This window comes from Electrophorus electricus, chromosome 23 (genome assembly GCF_013358815.1).
Source record: "Electrophorus electricus isolate fEleEle1 chromosome 23, fEleEle1.pri, whole genome shotgun sequence".
In the NCBI taxonomy this organism is placed as follows: Eukaryota; Metazoa; Chordata; class Actinopteri; order Gymnotiformes; family Gymnotidae; genus Electrophorus; species Electrophorus electricus.
In genome coordinates, this window is record NC_049557.1 from 2,513,969 (window position 1) to 2,533,601 (window position 19,633).

A 19,633-nucleotide genomic window follows, 5' to 3' on the forward strand; every position below is an offset into this window, starting at 1 on the left:
ATATATATATATATATATATATATATATATATATATATATATGGCTATATTACTTAATAATGGTCTCTCACCAATAGCAGGCTTCTGTGCCACTATCACAGCCTGATGTGCACTTGAGCCTGTTCAGCCATGCTAGGCTAAGTGAGACTGCTTCATGTCAGCAAGAGTGGAGTGGATGGCGTCAGGCCAGGACCAACTAAACTCTCCCAGATTCAGCTCTGTGAGAGCTTATCACTTGCAGCACACAAGACTGATTAGGCTCTATAGCTGAGAGAGGAGCCCCACAACCCCCCACCCCCAACACACCTGCAACACTCTACTGCTACTCATCTCCATTCACTAAGGCATCTCTTTAAAAATGCACGCTCTCTCCCAACCAACTAAGTCACCATTACTGTTGTTACATTATCATGCTATTTCTTTAGCTCCATTGCTCATCTCTGGATATACTCTTTGCCTCAACAGTGCCTGATATTATTAATCTTTAAATGAAGATAGATGTCTTCATTTAGCCTGAATCATTTGTCTTAGTCCCTGGAACTAGCCTTGATTTTTTTTTATATCTAAACTGTGTCATCCCAACTTAGATATACTCTGCATAATGGTAATTTGATCATGACAGACTACTACATACTACAACAGAGTGTGTTGTTACTGGTATGACTCTCTTAATGTTTTGATGTCATGGCAACATGCATGCATCAGTTCTGCATTTTAGAAGGGTCTAGGAGTCAGTCATAATCTCCGATTTGATTTTAAGATAATTATATTCCTGTTAATCTTGTTACTTTGGTACAAGTAATTAAATCCACTTCTCTTTGCTGCAAGTACAGTTATAAAAATACACTGCAGGATACAAGCATTAAGGTGACATACTGTCAGAAACAGCCCAGCCAACTTCCAGTTCTAGTCTTGACTCACTGCACCACAAACATGCTATTAGCCTTCTCTCTACTTCGAGTACAAGAGAGTTATTTTACATTTTGTCAAGACACATAAGAGCATAGGGCTGCCAGTCATGTTTGCCTGCCATGAGAGTTCCTACATAACTAATAAATTCCACCTATTCTAGTACATCACCATATTCACTAACATCCTGACATCATGGAAGAACACATGCCTAGAACCCACATGTCAGCTAATGCAGATCAACATCTCCCAGTAGTAATACAGACAGGTCGGCTGGGAGGGCAAATCCAGATTGGTGGGGAAACTGAAACTTAACAATGAGAGCTAAGTTAAGATAAAAGGCTTCAGATGCAGGGCTTGACATTTGGAAAGAAACTTATATTTGGTGGCAAAAAAAATTAACTGCATAAAAAGGTAAAAATTATCTGACATTTGGAAGACTAGTTTTAGAAATTTTTATGAACCTTCAAATGGAAAACATTGATATTCTGGATGTTTATTCTAGTTGTCATATGTGTAAAATGGGTGTGCATATTTTGAATACTAAACAAACTTCTCTCCAGCCTTGGTGTGACTGGCTCCACATTGAAATTGTTCCAGTCCTGACTTGTGGGCTGGTCCTATCAGGTAACATGGAGAGGATCCACATCCAATCCATGTAGAATCTGGACTGATGTCCTCCAAGACTCAGTGCTCGGACCTCTTCTCTTCTCTTTGTTACTCTCTTATCTTTGTTTGCTCTCTTGGTGATAAATCTTCTCATGGTTTCTCATATCATTTTTATGCTGACAACACCCAACTAATTCTTTCCTTCCCACCTTCTGGCACTCAGGTTTCCAGGCATATCTCAGCATGCTTGACTGACATTTCTTTATGGATGATAGCCCATGACTTGATGCTCAACCCCAGCAAAACTGAGCTTCTGTACCTTCCAGGAACTCCCAATCCTCACTATGGTGCACTGTTCCTTTCAAGAACTCTCTAGTATTGCCATCTGAGGCTACTCATAGCCTGGGCATAACTTTGGATAACCAGTTTTCGTTTCAAACCTGACCCGGTCATGCAGATTTCTCTTTTGTAATGCATGAAGGATTTGGCCCTTTCTCTCCCAGGAAGCTACCCAGGTGCTTGTGCAGTCCCTTGTCATGTCAAAGCTAGACTACTGCAAATTTGTTAATTGCTGGTCTTCTTCTACATGCCATCAGACCTCTACAACTGATGCAGCATGACTAGTCCTCCAAAGTTCAAAAATATCACTCCACTGCTGCATTCCTACTGGTTTCCAGTAGCTGCGTGCATCAGATCTAAAATCCTGATGCTCGCCTACAAAGCCAAAAATGGACCAGTCCCACCTATATGAAGACAATAGTCAAAGCCTGATCTGTACATCAAGTACATCAAACTGGAAGTACAGCTCAGCTTGAAACACCATGCTTCAAATCTCATGGAAGACAAGCATCAAGATTATTCTCTGTCCTGGCTTGCAGATGGTGGAAAGAACTTCCACTGGCTGGCTGGACAGCAGAGTCCTTGCAGTCTCTAAACACAAACTGAAGACTCATATATTTGAGGTTATTTAAATGACTATTGAGCCTGCACCTATAGAAATGTCATAATACTGTTGAGTAATTGAACTCTCCAGCAATTATTTGTTGGTATTTTTTGATATTGCACTTATTTTTGCCTGATATAGAGCTTATGCTTATTTTACACTTCTTTTCGGTATCAGCATTGATTCCTAAATTTCAGCAGTATTCTAGTTCAATGGTATCTTGAACTCTAACCTACTGTACTGGCTAGGATACATTCTATAGTAGATGACAAAGCACTTTTATAAGTCACTCTGGATAAGAGTGTCTGCTAAATACTGAAAATGTAAAATATACTATGTAACAGGGATAGGTACATAATTTAATTCTACTGGCAATTTACCTATTTCTTATATGCTTGTAACATGATTTTTATATTTTGACTGCATTAAAAAATATCAGTGATAAGAAAATGATAAGACCTAGAATACCAATGTTTGTGATGAAAGAAAAACTAGGCGATACATAATGTTAAACATGTACAGTTGAAGTGTTTACACTGAGAATATAAAATAATGCAAAGAAATTAAAAAGATAGAGAAATCACTACAGTGGAGTGAATTGTGATCTATCTTGTCTGAAGCATTTTTGTAGTAGTGGCAGAAAAACAGGAGACTAGAAAGGAGCAAAGAGTATGAGAAAGATGGCAGGTTGTGTTCTGGCAGGCAGTAGATGGTCACACAGCCGAAGACAACACTAGGATGAAGATAGACTATCTGGCCCATGGACATGTCTGCCCATCTTTGGGCTGGAGCTCTGTAATTAAGGGTGGCTTCTGTGCCAGAGAGAGAACCCTGACATTATCTTCTCCTGCACGGACAAACTTCCCTTCAGCCGGAGAAGGAGACAAGACACTATCATTCCTTCCCTGGTGTGAAACCTTTCTGCCGCCTCACTGCTGGTGTCACGAAACATGCTCTTTGATGGCAGAGACAGGAAGCATGCTTCCACGCGACTAATCTGAGGAAGCGATTTGTTCAAAGCTGCTAGTTGAGTTCCATGTAGAAAAAAAGCATTACACTACCAAAGCAGAAGAGAGTTGTGCTGTCTGCAGGGTCTTGACTTAACAGTACTGTCTTTTGCAGCAGGATTTAATTAAGGAGTCTCCATAAAAACCATGTCTGATCAGCTTGATCTGACAGACTGTGATATCCTATTTAGATGTCCTGATATTTTTGTTTTGTTTATTCTATTATGTTGTTGGGTTTTTCTGGCTTGCACATTGACTGAACTGGCAGCAAGAGCAAGTCGGTCATTATAACGACTTGGCAAGATTTTATCTAATTCAACTCCAGTGTGGCAAATCAGCACCACTGAGACCAGGCCCCATTACAAATGCACTGGCCAGACAACAGTGATTGACTATAATGATAATTGCTATCAGAATGTATGCGATCGTCTTAATAGCCAATCACTTGGGAGCAGGGCTTCGCAAAGGGCCGAGATTTGAATATTCAGTGGTGAAATCAATGAGAAGTGATGGGCACCTGAAAGCTAACACCTGAGAGAGATAAAGAGCAAGAGCGAGAGAGAGAGAGAGAGAGAGAGAGAGAGAGAGAGAGAGAGAGAGAGAGAGAGAGAGAGAGAGAGAGAGAGACCGAGACACAGGGTAAGCCAGGACTGAGAGAATATTTGCAGCTGATTAACAGAAATGACGGAAGCTCGGGCCCAGCTGATTCTGGGCTTGTTCTCATACCGGATCACTCACCTCCCTCCACTGCTTCGACTCCACTCCCTGAGTATACAGGATGCACACTGCAGGGGTGGGAGAGACAGTGAGAGAGAGAGACAGAATTAGAGAGAGTGAAAAAAAAACAGAGTGGAGGAAGGAGAAAGGGAACAAATAGATTAAAGGATTCATAACAATATCTTACTTCATTTATATAATTTTAATAGTCAAAATGGAAGAAGAATATGAGGAAATCTAAAACAGCATCAAAAAAGTAAATTCTCCATCTTCTCTATTAAATTAACACTGGCTTCAATACATTGTGTACAAGGGTGAAGGCCGTGCTAGATAATATAATCATGCATTATCCACACAAAGAATAAAGTGAGCCAACGTTGAAAATGACATAGATCTGCTCGTCCTGTGTTTTTGTATCCAGCCACTGTGACTCATCTTTCTGTGCCCACATAAGAGCCACTAGCTACTGATGATGTGCAAGAACCCAGAGCCTTCAAGAACAGCAGAGCTTCCATTAGCATTCAAGGAGCCAGGCTTGGACTGTGAATACATTACGGAATTCTGTTGATGTTGAAGAAAAACTGTCAAATTAGTATGCAAATGTGATGCGCAATGAGGGAACACTCAGAAACCGCCGATTGGACAGAATAGCTGTTAAGAGCAATGAAAAGTGTACTGATGTTCGAGGGTCAAAAGGATGTGCAGTGTACTGAGAGGTTTTGTTTGAAGGATCCTATGCTTGTGCGGTCAGAAGGAGGGACTTTCCTTTACGATTGATGGTGCTCTGGCTACATCAAGCAAGTGGGTTGAAAAATTGAACTAAATGAGTTTTTCATTGTTTGAAAAAAGTATTTTAAAAAAACAGTGGTGCTTACCTGGATCGGATTTGGAGAATGTGTCTCGATCTAATAGGTTTCTGGAGAAAAGATGTATGCAAGTCAGCATAAATTGTTACCTGGTAATAGACAGATAATTGTCCATACTTTTAAATATATAAATACTTTTAATTTTACCAGCAATCACCTGTTATTGTTCAGTCAGTTAGTGAATTTAGGCAGAGATCAATACCTTAAAATGACGTTATTACTGCTTATTGGTTCTAAATTGTTTGTTTGTTTTGTTTTTGTTTTTTTTCTTTTTGGTTTCATATAATGACATGAGCAATTTTAATTCAAAACTCATTGCTTGAAGTATCTTTTCAAACCTCTAATTGGACAGGTTGTGTGTATGTATGCACCTATGTCATAAAGCACACTGCACAGCTCAATACTTAATTCCCCATATACGTGGGAGTTGCAGACAGTACTGGAGCTTTTCCACACTTATCTCACAGACACACACACATACACACACATGAGCGCACACATACACACACACACACACACACACACACACACACACACACAGACACATTTGCTATGCTTCAGTGACTCTAAAGTTAAGTGCTGCTTGAAGGCAGAAGAATATGAATAGCAACATCAACCATGCTGCACCCAAGCTGTAAGTCCAAATTACAATAGTGTCCAAACTCTGGAATTCTGCAAGCAACCTCCTTATTCATAGAAACAGTGAGCTAATGTATCCAGATTGTAAAAACCTATGGCCTGTGTCCTGCATTCATAGTCTGACTTTACCATCTATCTATCTGGAAACAGTTGTATCCATGAGAGAAAATATATTGGTTTAAGAGGTACTGAACTTGAAAGCTGACATGCATTCAAACTTTTCCACTTTTCATAACTTGTCTTTGTCCTCAATGCCAAAGATTTTATGTTGAGAATGTTTTAATTGCCTATTTTACAGTATTGTTTTTGTACAGTATTTTGTTTTGCTGCCACACAGTTACTCTGCTGTATGCAGGACTTGTAAATACATGCTTTCTTATGTTCATATTGGCCTAGTCTACAGTCACTGTAGCAGCCATGCCACTACTGCTAGTACAGCATGCTGTGTCAGAGATCCAGGTCAGTGAGAGTGATATCTCATGCCTCATATATGAAATGCATGTGTTCTGTAAACATCTGAAGATGTCATTTACTGTAGTAGACATTTCCATGAATCAACCCACACAAGCAGACAAGACAGCTTACTGTCTTGCGCCTTTTTTTTTCACATGCCCATTTTCATACACCATCTCCTTCTATTGCTTGTAAACACCAGTTTTAAAATTTCTCAGTGCTGCCCACAATACACTTCTGGCTGACAAGCTGACTCAGAAATCTGGTACACGCTGCACATGCAATGGAGTGCTTGAGTGTCTATTAGTAAATGAATAATCACGGATGCCCAGAAAACTGTCAAGTGACATTACTGTAAGAAATCAATAACATCACATTTGGTGAAATCCTACCTTAAATTATATGATTTACATCTTTCAATTGATAAAGCTGTTTGAGGGATTTTACAAATATAGGATTCAGACGTAGAGATGAGAAAGGAGAATACTCATTGCCATAGCAGCCTGTCAGGCTTAATCTTATGCTAACAGACATCAGCAGAAACAAAGCCCTGTCATTTCTCCCTTAAAGCAGTTTGAACACATTCGTGTTCTTCAATTAGTTTCTCAGTTCTTCACCTTTGGGCAATTACTTCTTGATATCTTAACAAGTTAATCTGTGGATGGAACCAAGTTCCATTTTAATAATAGCTGTACATATTCTTGAACAAAGTGAGGTAATTGAATGAGCTTGACTCATGACTGAATTTCAGATTTGAATGTCAAAAGTGGGCTCTATTTACTTACTATTTACATACTTTTATACAGTATACAAGTGCCACAGACTGTTGCACCGTAGGACAAGGTCTGGTTTGTGAGATCCTGTGCTATGTGATTCCTGTCCTGCCTTTGAGATCCACCCTCAAACAAATATGTTTTCATGGTCTGTAAATCAAAGGACTGCCAGATGTGAAGTCCTGTGGCTGTGATATCTGCTGGTACTGCTGTTTCATTTTGGAGACAACTTCCAGTATTTAGTCACATTTGTTTGGTCACTGGCAGGCTTAAACAATAACACTGGTCAAGATAAGAAATTCTGACACTTGGTCAGGAATAAAGAACATCAAGAAAAGAGAATTGTCCTTGATGAGAGACCTAACTATTTTTCTTGTAAGGCTTAGATATTATTCTTCATGTTGTATCTCTGCCTATATCTGGCATTTAGAGTGCTTTTGTATAGTTTTGCATACTTAAGTACTTTTAATGAACACATCTGTATTACTTTAAGACCTTGTAAGCCTCAACCTTTCATAAGGTAAAGCACTTAATAAACATAGTAATGTTAAATATTATTCCATGTAGATCTGGGTGCCATTGTATTTCATAATAATTATGCAGCTTTAACCTTTACATATCAATCATAATGAACTGGCCTCCATAAATTTCCAAATTTAATTAGACAATAAACAAAGTTCTGCACTTGTACTTAAAGAATAATAGACCCCAATTAAGCCATATAAATCCAGAGTGAGGGCACATTTTGTGATATTTCTCTAGCAATTTTTGAACAGATGATGATCCTTATGCTCTGTGATTCATTTTAAATTCACTTCCATCCACAATTCCTCCTGATGCCTCAATCTACAGATTACTGTATTTTGAATCAATAAAATTATCAACAAAGGATGAGGGTAGTGAAGATTAATGAGTAAAAGCCTGAATACAGGAACTGAACTAACAAAGAAGTAAAAAATTTTGTCTGGCAGTACAGAAGTGTATATAATACACTTACATTTTAATTTAACATAAATTTCAGTTTTACTTCCTGATTACCGATTATAAACTCTATCAAATTATAACCTGGGAAATTACAACGTGGATGGGTATGAAGCCAACCACCTAAAGGTAGTTTTTGTCTGGTATGTGTAGTACTAACTCTTGGGATGACCAGCATTACCATAAACATGCAGCTAGATGAAAAGTACTTACAGACTGACAGTCTGTGATCCAAATGTATGAATGAAATTTAAAATTGCAGGCTCTTGACTGGCATCCAGCAATCCAACTGCCTGCCCACTGGACCCTATCCCATCCACATTTAATCTCACAGGATCTGCTCCCCTTCATCATTCCTATCATAAATATTTCTCTATTATTAGGTCACATACCTTCTGCCTTCAAGACTACCAGGGTGGAATCCATACCGAAGGAACCTGCACAAAACAGCTTTAACAACTACTGACCAGTATCTCTCCTTTCTTTTGTTTCAAAGCTTTTTAAGTGGGCTGTCTACAATCAGTTGTCTCTCTTCCTCATCCAGAACTATCTCCAGGATCCTAATGAGTCTGGCTTCAATCCTCTACAGTCTACTGAAATTACTTGCAATGATGGAGAAGTTTAATGTGGCTAGATCAGCCAAACTGTCATCCGTCATGATTCTTCTTTCTTGTTGCCTTCGACTTGGTGAACCACAAGATTTTCATGTCAGACCTCTCTGACCTAGGAATCGCCAGCTCAGAAAAGAGTCCCACCTAGAGAGATTCTCTTATCAGGTAACATGAAAGGGATCCACATCCTGTCCATGTAGACTCTCCACCAGTGTCCCATAAGTCCAGGGTTCTCTTTCCCTTTTTTTTTACATTTGCTCTCCTGGTGATGAATTGGATTCTCCTACCATTGCTATGCCAGTGATGTCCAATTAAACCTGCAGGTTTCTTACCGTATCTCAGCAAGTTTGATGAACCTTTCACCATGAATGGCAACGCACCACCTAAAACTGGATCCCAGCAAGACCAAACTGCTACACATCCATGGAGGAACAGTTCCTCAGTGGACTTTTGCCACCTATTTTGAGAACTCATTAATCACTCCATCTGAGAATGCATGAAACCTTGGTATAATCAAATCTTATGAAAAACATGACCCAGTTATACAGGTTTCTTCTATTCAGCATTTGGAGAATCACACTTTTCTCTCTAAGAAAGCCAGCCAGGTGCTTGTTCAGTCTCTGGTCATCTCCAGGTTTGACTATTCCAACTCACTCCTGGTGGTTCTTCCTATGCATGCCCTCAGGCCTTTACAACTGATCCAGAATGCTGAAGCACAGATGGTCTTCAACACTCCTAGATTTTTCCATGTAACTCCACTACTCTGTTCACTTCACTGGCTTCCTGTAACTGCTTGTTTCAGATTTAAAACTCTGATGCTTACCTACAAGGCCAAAAATGCACCTGCTCCCTTCTCCCTGATGGCAATTGTCAATCCCCAGTCTTTATCTTGAGCACTTCAAGCATGGCCTGGCTTCACCCACCATGTTTCAGGATTCATGAAAAACGAACATCAAGCATCTTCTGTGTATTAGCATCCTGTGGAACGAACTTCTACTGGCAGTCTGAGCAATGGAGCCCCTTACTTTAAACAGCCTTTAAGAGGTGACTGAAGACTCATCTCTTTGAAAAGCACTTTAATCAAAGATTTATATTTGCACTTGTTTGTGTTGTTTAATTGTGATGTTTCCTATAGCATTGTTTTGTATTGTATTGTAGCTGTCATTTTAGATTTCAGCTGTGACATTTGGTTCTGGCAGTGTTTTGGTTAAGGTATCTTTTGACTCTGAGTGATTGTATCTGTCTGTAAAGCATCCTTGAGTTTGAGAAAGGCACTATATACATGTAACTAATAATAATAATAATAATATTGACTCAAGCTAAGGAAACTTAAAACTAACGCACTTTTGTAAGTTGCTCTCTATAAGAGAGTCTATTAAATTTCCATAAATGTAAATGTAAATGTTCCAGCACGTTTTTGTGTCAAGGATGGTTTTGGCATACCAAAGCAGTTCGTTTTCCTCTTCAAATCTCCAGTCTCACACTGCTAGTCCTGTGATCCTATTCCCCTCTCATTCACACTCTCCAAGAACCCAATGGCACTGTAATTGGCACCTTTGCACAGGGAGAAGCTATTTCAGCCAGATAGATCAAAATAGACTTTAACCTCCTCAGCAGGTGCTTGATGTCTTATTGGTTCAAAGAGGCAGAAGGCATGATTCAAGAGATGGAGAAGTAGGACACCCTAGCTAAGGACTAACTGGCCAAGTGGGAACTTTTAGGATGCGTTTCAGCAAAAAAGTAAAAAAACTTTGATGTATCAGAGTGAGAAAGGTTGTTTTATTGTGTTGCCCGGGGAAAAGAAATCTTCTGTTGAGGTTAGTGCAGATTGGTGTTGTGCTACTGTCACAAGAGACTTAGAGCAACAGCACCGAGTTCATCATTAAGACAATTTGATCAATGGCATATAAAACACAAGGTATGGCTGAGGCAAAATGGCAAACCAAAGAACTAAAGTGTTTCCCCAGAGTGCACGGTGAGGATGAACAGCCCAGCACAATTTTGAGCTAAGCACCAGCATCTTACCAGGCTGTTATTAAGAAATTTGACTGTGTGTGTGTGTGTGTGTGTGTGTGTGTGTGTGTGTGTGTGTGTGTGTGTGTGTGTGTGTTGCATCACACACGTGCAGTTTCTTTCAGGAAGGAGAATTCCCATTAGGAAGTTTCATTATCTTGATGAGCAGGGCACAGTGCACCACCTTGCTCTTCGGTTTTAGAAGTGTGATGATGAAACAACAATGTCAGTACTTCTCCAACTAATCAACAACATATTATTCATACAATGTAATTAAACCCTAAACACTGCTTAACTTACTTTATTGTGAAACTTTATATCTGTCTTCCACAATAGCCCAAGGGCATAGCTATATGGTCCCAATGATAAGATTAGTCTTTGCCATGGTTTATTACTGTGTTGGGAAACAAATACAGTACCTAAATCTTATAGAGGAATGATAAATGACTCTCATTTTCAGAGAATTACTGCCACACATTTTTTGATTCATGAGTCTGCAGTGTTGAGGTTAATCTTAAGCCTTAGGGGTTTTAAGTTTGAGCAGTAAAGAAAAATAATTGTCACTGATTAATTGAAATGGCTCTTCAAAGACTAATATGGATCTGAGAAAGAGCAAATGGCCTTTGTGTGTAAGGTATTATAACCTATGCATAAATGAAAAGACAAGTACAAATATAATGTTAGTGAAGAATAACATTTTAGTTGACACTTTGTGGTATTATGTTTTACTGCCAACTAAATGTGTAAAGAGTATTACATAGCTTAAGGGAAATGAAGATACAAACCAATGAGTGGCTTCAGCAGCACCCATGAGTCCCTTCCTAATGACCATGAATAGAATTTTTTGACAGGATTTTTAATGTTTGCCTATAAATATCAAGCAAATCAGCATCTTTTGGTGTTATTGTGAGTTTATTGGCATTTGAAACAAAAGATTTTTATAAAAGATTGTAGTCATATTTAAAGTATAAGCATAATATCTGACATGTGATTAACCTGCTTAATCACATGTCACAGCCTGACTCTCACGCATGTCAGAATCTTCAGAGTCTACAAGGCCTCACATGGGAATTGGGTGTGTAGGGCCTTATTTGCTTTGATTTTTGTGAAGCAACACCCTCTTTCATCTAAACTCAGACACACAAGCTCACAAGCACACATTTGAGTGTGCACGCGAGGGAAAAGTGCACATCTGCTATTATTGTTAACAACTGGCCCCATCCTCACCATGGCCAATGACCTTCCCTGCAGCAGATTTGGGGGGTTTCCCCACCTTTGGTTGGTGGTTACTCCTTGTAACAGAGGTTCCCCTCAAAGATGTTCATGAGGACAGACAGATCTATTGCTTAAAGCCATTAAGCATTTTAAGCTCCCAATAGCAGGTCTATCAAAACCAATAATGACAAAATTGTATGTCCTTTCAACACCCTGTAAATTGTGAGGGAAACACTATTATCATACAACTAAAGATATACTACAGAATTATTCTTGAAGAAATATTGGCAATTTTATCACTGTAACTTAACTGTCAAAGAAAAAAAAAACAGCCTGTACAGCACAATGCTCAATACACAGCAAATATCACAACTGAAAATGAGATTAGAATTCCCCTCGACCCACCCTTGGGGGAAATGTGCTATTCTCTCTCTATCTCTGTTTCTCTTTCTTTCTCATGCATCTTTTTTGTTCATGGATAATTATTCATTCGATTCCCTATTCAAGCTCTGCACTTGCTAATCTAAATATCCCCAAAATTGGAAGTGATATCATCTGCTGTGCCCCCACTCCATGGTAACAAGAGTCTGGATGAGCACTTGGCTGTTATGAACAGCACTGAGTGTTGGTCCAATGAGAATCCAGAGATGCATGTTCTAAGAACATGAAACTGACAAAGAGAAGAGCTGAAAGCAACATGGCTCAACATAGGCTTGCTACACCCCAACCAGGACAAAGAAAAATCTGATAAAAAAATGTGTCTTTAAAAACCACTGAGCCATTAAAAAAAAAAAAAAACAACTTTCATTTATCCCAAGACCCCAAGGGCACTTTGAACCCATGCCATTTCAGGTTGTGCAATAACCATCTGGCTGAAAAATTATCCCCTGAGGAAAGACAATCTCTGTCATTCATGTGTAGGATACAACTAATGACTTTTTTTCGTTTGTGGAACGCATTCTTAGTCGTCTCACTTTGTGCCATCCTAAGTAATTAAGTCTGAGCATAATTAGCATTGTCACTGCACAGAGCTGACAAATAAAGTGAGCAGCAGAAATCAGTGGAAAAAGGCAATGCACTCTATAAGCTGTCACACTAAATCTTTGTGCACTGTGGTAGGGAGAAGTGGGAAGTTTAACATAATGTGACTCGGTTCATGCTTTTAATGTCTCTCGGACAGAGAGACAAGCAAATTGTTCAAGCACAGATACTGCACAACAGTCCAGTAACAGCAAACAAAGAACAGTAAAGAGTTGAAGCGCCCTCTCATTTGCCACACCTGCATATGGACAGGGCAGAGGCAGAAGGCAGCCAAGAAGCTGCAAAGAAACAGAAGCTCACCAGCAAATGTGGGAATTTGCCAGAGGGTGCGATGAAATTTCTCCACCGAGTCACTGAGCCTTCTACTGTTAGGCTAATAAGCGAAGGGGCACACAGTGTGATGCTCACAGACCTGAGAGAAGTACGTATCGTATATGTTATGGTTAAGTGTCAAATTACATTACCTTTAAGGGTACTCTTGTTGTCACAGTTTTATGCCACCCCTCAGAAAGAATGATGAGAGCTTAGGTTCAGGAGCCACTTTATAATGACATGGATTGCTTCTTTGAATATAAATCAAATCATCATAATTGTCCACACCACATGCCATGGCTGTACTCAACACTTATGGTTCAGTATCAGACAACAATCCATTTCACTCCCATCCCCTGTCCTCCACAAAGGGAACATATAATTGTCAAGCTGTTTTGGTGTGTAAGACTAATGCATAACTGCTAATAAAATAAAATGTGTTTAGTGTATATATCAACAGGCATTAGATATCTGTCATATTATGGTAATTGTACATAATGGTGTTTGGTTCTTTCTATCAGGGAAACAGAGGAAAACATGAATCCCATAATTCAGTGAAACAGTGTAAAAAAATAACCTCTCCCAGACACCTTACAGGATGTCCTGGTATTCATCTTTGCCATGTTGTTTTCCAGTTTCTCAACATCAGCCAGAGGCAAAGATATTACTCAGCAGTTGTATGATCTTGGACAGTAAGACATTTTTCAGTTAAAAAGGTGAGGACATGTCATGTTTAATCAAAGGAAGCAATTCACAACATGCAGGTTCTACCAGTGAATGCAATTGTCATTCTGACTAGTGGGGTAAAACAATGCTCAAGAAAAAAGACACTTAAAAATTATGAAAAGGACATGTTTCTGGTGTTATTTCCTAACTGTTCTTTTCCTGTGCCTGAAAATAATGAATTGTGCTTGTCTAAACTGCATGGAATTTGAAACTGAAATAATAAGATAGGACATGTGAGTTGGAGGGGGTTGTTGTGTCAAATCCCAGTCAAGGCATACAGGGCCAACGCGTAGGCAGGGCAGAGTTGCCAGACCAATAGGGGTGCCACTCTTCTGCCAGTTCATGATGGAGGCACTCCTTGTGTCTATGGTTCTAGCAGGGTGACAGACCAGTAGCCAGCTAACTTATGTTAACAAAGATCTACACTCACAAACACAATAAAACATTTATAAATAAAAAGGAGAAAAATGAACAGTGATTTAATGGGTTTTTTCCTGACTTATACATATGTGGATCAGTTACCACAATTTTTCTTCTCTTGGTATAAGATGATTTCTTGGTATTGTATCAGGTAAAATGACTGGAAGACACATCTTCCTCTGCTTTGGTGTAGTGCTGATAGGCAGAGATGAAACCACTTTGGTGGTTCAGCTTTTTTCTTTTAGAAGCTTTGCATATGGGTTAAGGTACAGGTCAAAGGTCAGTGTAACAGTACCAAGTCGACCAAGAGTGCACCAACCTAACGTTTATCATTATGCTCCATTTTACCTTCACGCACGAAGCACATGAATTATTCAGTCCCTGTTTCTTCACTCACATCTGAGCACACTAAGCCTGGTGCCAGGTGCCCTTCCTCAGCCCCTACACCATGCTCTGCAGGGGAAAGAGAGATTCAGCCTATGTGTACTTTGCATTGTATCTGTATGCAGGAGATTTAAAAATCGCATGGTTTTAAGAAAAGGCTATCCAAAACTTCCAAAGGAATGTTTTAGATGCATGTAGTCCTGCTTTTGGTACTTAATATAAGGTTCAATGCATCATGCTATCTGCATATACTTAGCGAAACAAGGACCCAAACCTTTAATCCTGTGACTCTTAATCCTGCTATTCTCTAAGTACATCAAAATTCCAGCCCACCTGAATGCACAGCATAATTGCAGCCAATAAATATCCTGTATTACTGCACCACAGAACGGCCAGTAATACAAGGGTTATCTAGTTCAGTCTTCCTAGTTTGTCAGCCCAATAACATCAGCAGCAGGTTATGAGAAGATCTGGAGGGGGCACGGACAGCAATTTTATTCTATGTCTGGCTGCATCTCCAGCCTCCCGGCCTGCACTAACATAATTACAGGAGACAAGTGCACACAATCCCTGACCTCACTATGTCCTGGCTTATTACAGTGTCAGAGAAACACTTTATAGACATATGTGCAGGTGTTTACAGAGGATTTCAGTATCACTACAACAGCATTTAGACATTACATTTAGGAGGAAAGCTGCTACTAATACAAAACTGCTGGTATCTCATTTTCATTTTTAGGTTTTCCAACAAATACATTTAAAACTGTCTGTTTAGGGCATCCAGTTTATAATTACACCCAATTACATCCACATCCTCTCAGTTGTTCTCAAATTACAAAATGCTCAAGGCAAATTAAGATGAAAAGTTAGTCAGTTTTTGATTCAGAAGAGAAAACAGCTCTTATTAGTGCACAACAAATGATTTGGACAGTCTGGTTGTGGATTTTAGTAATATCATTAGGTATAAATTGGGCTGCAGTGTATAATTTACTTTGAGTGTCTATTACTGAAGCAAAGTAGACATTACATCTGCCAGCTGTATCCATTTCTCCTCAAGATGATTGAAAACCCCACACCAGCAGCCCAACCCATTACTCCAAGCAATTTGGCTGACTGAGATCTTGATAGCAAGGCTGCATGAAGGAGATTGAATTTCATACCACTTGCATCTCTGACTTTTATCATGAAAGAAGACTTAATTGGAGGTATTCTTATCATCATGAGTAAACACACATATGCCATGGAAAAAAAAAATAATAATAACTGAGCAGTAATTTGCTTGTTCCACAAAGAGTACACTGCATCAACATACAGTGAAAATATAGGACAAGAAAAATATCCCCCAATTGGCTGTAGTGTATTTATATTCAATTAGACCAGGGAGTTGGATATGGAAACATGTTTTGCTCTAAATCTGACTCATAAATATCAAAGCCATACATCTAAATGAGAAAATGTACTAATGTTTAAATATATGGGCAGGTATAGCTGAAATGTACTAGTCAAATGGATGGCTTGCTTTGTCTACCACACAATAAGACTAAGTATCTTATGTTAGGAAACACCCTGACTGTCAGCAAGCAACCCCTTGCCATCATCACACAACATCTAGACTGCCAGATATGAGAAAGAGTCTACTCTTCATTCCTTAGCATGTCTTAACCTCGTCACCATGTGGAAACACAGGACCATATGACAACACATGGTTGGCAAATGTTGAATACAATAAACAAAAGTTTAAAACAGTAAAAATGTTATTTTCTATTATACAGTTAATATTCATATTGTGTCTTTATTTTTATTTTTTTATCAATTTAATTGTTGAGCAGGATGATTCCGCAACTTTTTGGGCAGACTATAATGCACCATATAAGAGCTCTCAAACCGAGTAATATCATGAAGAATAAATAAATAAATAACAAAACAGTTCAAAACTAACTGATACCTGACATTCAGTTGAATTGTTTTCCATTTACTAACACAGCAATTTCAATAAAATTGTAAACCAATTCTTCTTGCAGGAACGCAAAAGCGATTTAGTTCTACGGCACTGTACCTGCAAGAGACGGAGATTTCCACTTTAGTGGCGGGGATATTCCCGGTGATGGGGTCGAACTCGCACACCGAGGCCATTTCCTCCAGCTTGTCCATAACATCTCCCTCCATGGACGCTGGGACTGCGGGGAAGTTGTCCACCTCGCACAGTTTCACTGCGCTGGCTCCGAATGGAGGTTTTCGACTTACCCTTAGGCTAGGCGCGGATACGCACGCGGAGCGCAGTAGAGCGTGAGAGAATAGTTATCTGCGCTGACGGTGAACAGACTCAGCCTTGATACGCTCTGCAAAATAAAACCGAACAAAGTGGAAGTGAGACCGATGCCAAGAATGTTACAGAGGAATGTGAAAGAATGCACTTAAAGCTCTCGCAGAGAAGAGAGCTCTCTATTCCCGATGGACCGTTCGGAAAGTCAAAGAACAGAACTCCACCCCTTTCGCATTCTTTCACATGCTCGCTGCGTTGAGACTGCCGCTCAATGCAGCATCACATTATCGATGTGCGGCTATGGCTCATTATTGCTTAAGCCACACTTTCCCCAGCTATTTACAACACCAGCAGAACACACTATAATCCACACACCTTTGATGTTATATCTGTCTTTCTTTATAAGTTTTCCCTTATAGAGCCTGGAAATTTAAGTGCCCTATAGCGTCGAAACTGATCTAGTAATAGGGCTACGCCTAACACCACAATACTTAGTCCAAAATAGCATATGTTTAAATGAACCAAAGTAAAAGTGACACTTTATTCTATTAAAATTTAGATCATGCCGAGTCGCCCTGAATGCATTATTTATAATTAAAAGCCAGGCATATCCTCGGCATAATCAGTTTGGATTTAGTCTAAAAGGAAATTTACGCACGCTTGGATAAAAGTCCACACCATCTGCGGACAGTCTCTGGCGTTACCAATTTTCAGCACCACAGTTATGGACAGCTCCCTCTGCTTTCCGGGTAAGCGTCGTTATGCTTAATTGGACTGTGCAAGTTAACTCCCAGTGTTACCACAAAGAACAATATGAATCTTGCAAAATTATTGTTAGCCTATCATGTAGTAAATAAGATATACATAAGAATGCTTTTGAATGCATAAACATGAGAGTATTTGTGGGATGAAACTGGATGTATAGCTCTGCCTTCAGTGCTACTGTGAGAATTGTTTTCTGCCGTATCTTAAAAAATAGGACTATTTAAGATCCTGAAATAGTTCTAAGCCGGTAAGATGTGTGGTCTGTAGTACTGAAAGTGCTTTAAAGGAAGTGGATGTGAGAGTTGTATTAGGCTGATAATTTGCCGATTAAGGTCATTCTAAATCTGTTGCATATAACCCGAAAACATGTTCATATCTTGCATGAAAGAATGAGTCTACCTGCTTACTGAAGCGGAGGATGAGGTAAATAGCTTCTTGATGGTTCGCCTCTAGGCAGCTGTTTGTTCTGTACGTGGTACTGATAGGGAAGGGCATTAAAGGAGCTAACAGGCGCAGATAGGCGCTCAACAGGAGGAATCAGTTCACTCCGGAGTGATCCTCAGCAGGGAACAAACCAAGGGTCCTACAGGGAGGTCTGTAAAAGAAGCCTCGGCTTTTCTCCCGATCACCAAAATGCAACCCCCCACCCCCAGAAAATGCTTGTGGTATTCTATTAGCCTGTGTGTGTGTGTGTGTGTGTGTGTGTGTGTGTGTGTGTGTGTGTGTGTGTGTGTGTGTGTGTGTGTGTGTGTGTGTGTGTGTGCGTGCGTTCGTGCATGCGTCAAAGAGAAACATCAAGGAATGTAGAGAAGGATAATGTCAGTGTGCTTGTGTGGGCATGCCGGGGGGGCAGCTCTACTGCTCAAATAACGGTGTTGTTGAGAATGTGAGTTTTCTATCACAGCGGTTGGATTGCGTCTGTTTCCGTGCCTCTTGAACTGAGAGGGATCAGGACAGACATGTAATTCGGTTATTTTTTTTCTCGGTTTGAACCCAATTTCGTCGAGGGCTTCGCCAAACGCCCTGATCACAATCCACATTCCTGTGGGGCTCAACGAGTTTTCCCTTTGAATCGTCGTTCTGGTGGGGTTGTACTGATTTATTCATGTAATAGTAGCATAGGCTGTATCCAAGGGGGAGCCCAATGATTGTACATTAAGAGCCGTCAAAATGTGAGCTCACAATTTATATGGGCGAATACAATATTTTAAAAATATAAACGTGGCTTTTTCAGATAATAAAATTGAAGACTGCAAACAAATTTCAAACATTTCTGCAATTTGGTAATAATTGTTTTGTGCCAAACAGATAGCTATTTTCCAGAGCGTCCTGTCTCCAAAGTGTGAGAAGACACTATTTGGCCGACTTCTTCCAGACAGCCACAGGCAACTTCATGGAGACGGTGTTACTGTCGTAACGACGGACGCACCACAACGCTGCCACTGCTATCTGAATGATGCTTGATCATGCCGCAGAGACCATTAAAAAGGAATGAAACGTTTGTCTTTCCCATCCTCTCGGACGCGTATGTTACCCACACATTGTGAGAAAAGACAGAAAACCGAGCGCGCCTGGAAAATAGAGAACCCGAAACGAGAAGGTTAGTAAGCAAATGGTTGTCTGTTAGCTTGACTGAAAGGCGGGAAATTCGGCGTTCCATCGCACCTCTCGACGGTGACTCCACCTAATGCTCTTTCCATCTGTTACTGTGCAGAGCAAGATACCAAAATGGTGTAACTCAGAGGGAGACTGCCTGAGGCGGGCCTCGTTTCTGACAAGGAAAAAAGACTATCAAAACAATAATGGAATGAGGTGTGGCCTTGTATCTGATTCTAACACAGAGTAGAATTATATACTATGACTTGATTTGTATATAATCTGACGCTAATCTCACTTTAAAATATCACTCCCCAACATCACTGATGAATCATTATGGAATCAGCACTCACGACCCCTCTGTTTATATCTGTTTTCCTTTTTCACAGA

General features: G+C 39.8%; 1 protein-coding gene across 4 annotated transcripts in view; it reads right to left on the reverse strand.

Moving 5' to 3' along the window:
- cpne5a (copine Va) overlaps window positions 1-17,036 on the reverse strand; it is a 55,969-nt gene extending 38,933 nt beyond the window's left edge. For all 4 annotated transcript variants that reach the window (XM_027030079.2, XM_027030078.2, XM_027030080.2 and 1 more), the window contains exons 1-3: window positions 16,676-17,036; window positions 5,061-5,101; window positions 4,207-4,253 (exon numbers count right to left, since the gene is read on the reverse strand). In XM_027030079.2, the coding sequence (XP_026885880.1) occupies window positions 4,207-4,253; window positions 5,061-5,101; window positions 16,676-16,785 (198 nt within the window). In that variant the 5' untranslated portion in view covers window positions 16,786-17,036. The remainder of the gene's footprint in view (window positions 1-4,206; window positions 4,254-5,060; window positions 5,102-16,675) is intronic.
- Window positions 17,037-19,633: the final 2,597 nt, after the last annotated feature.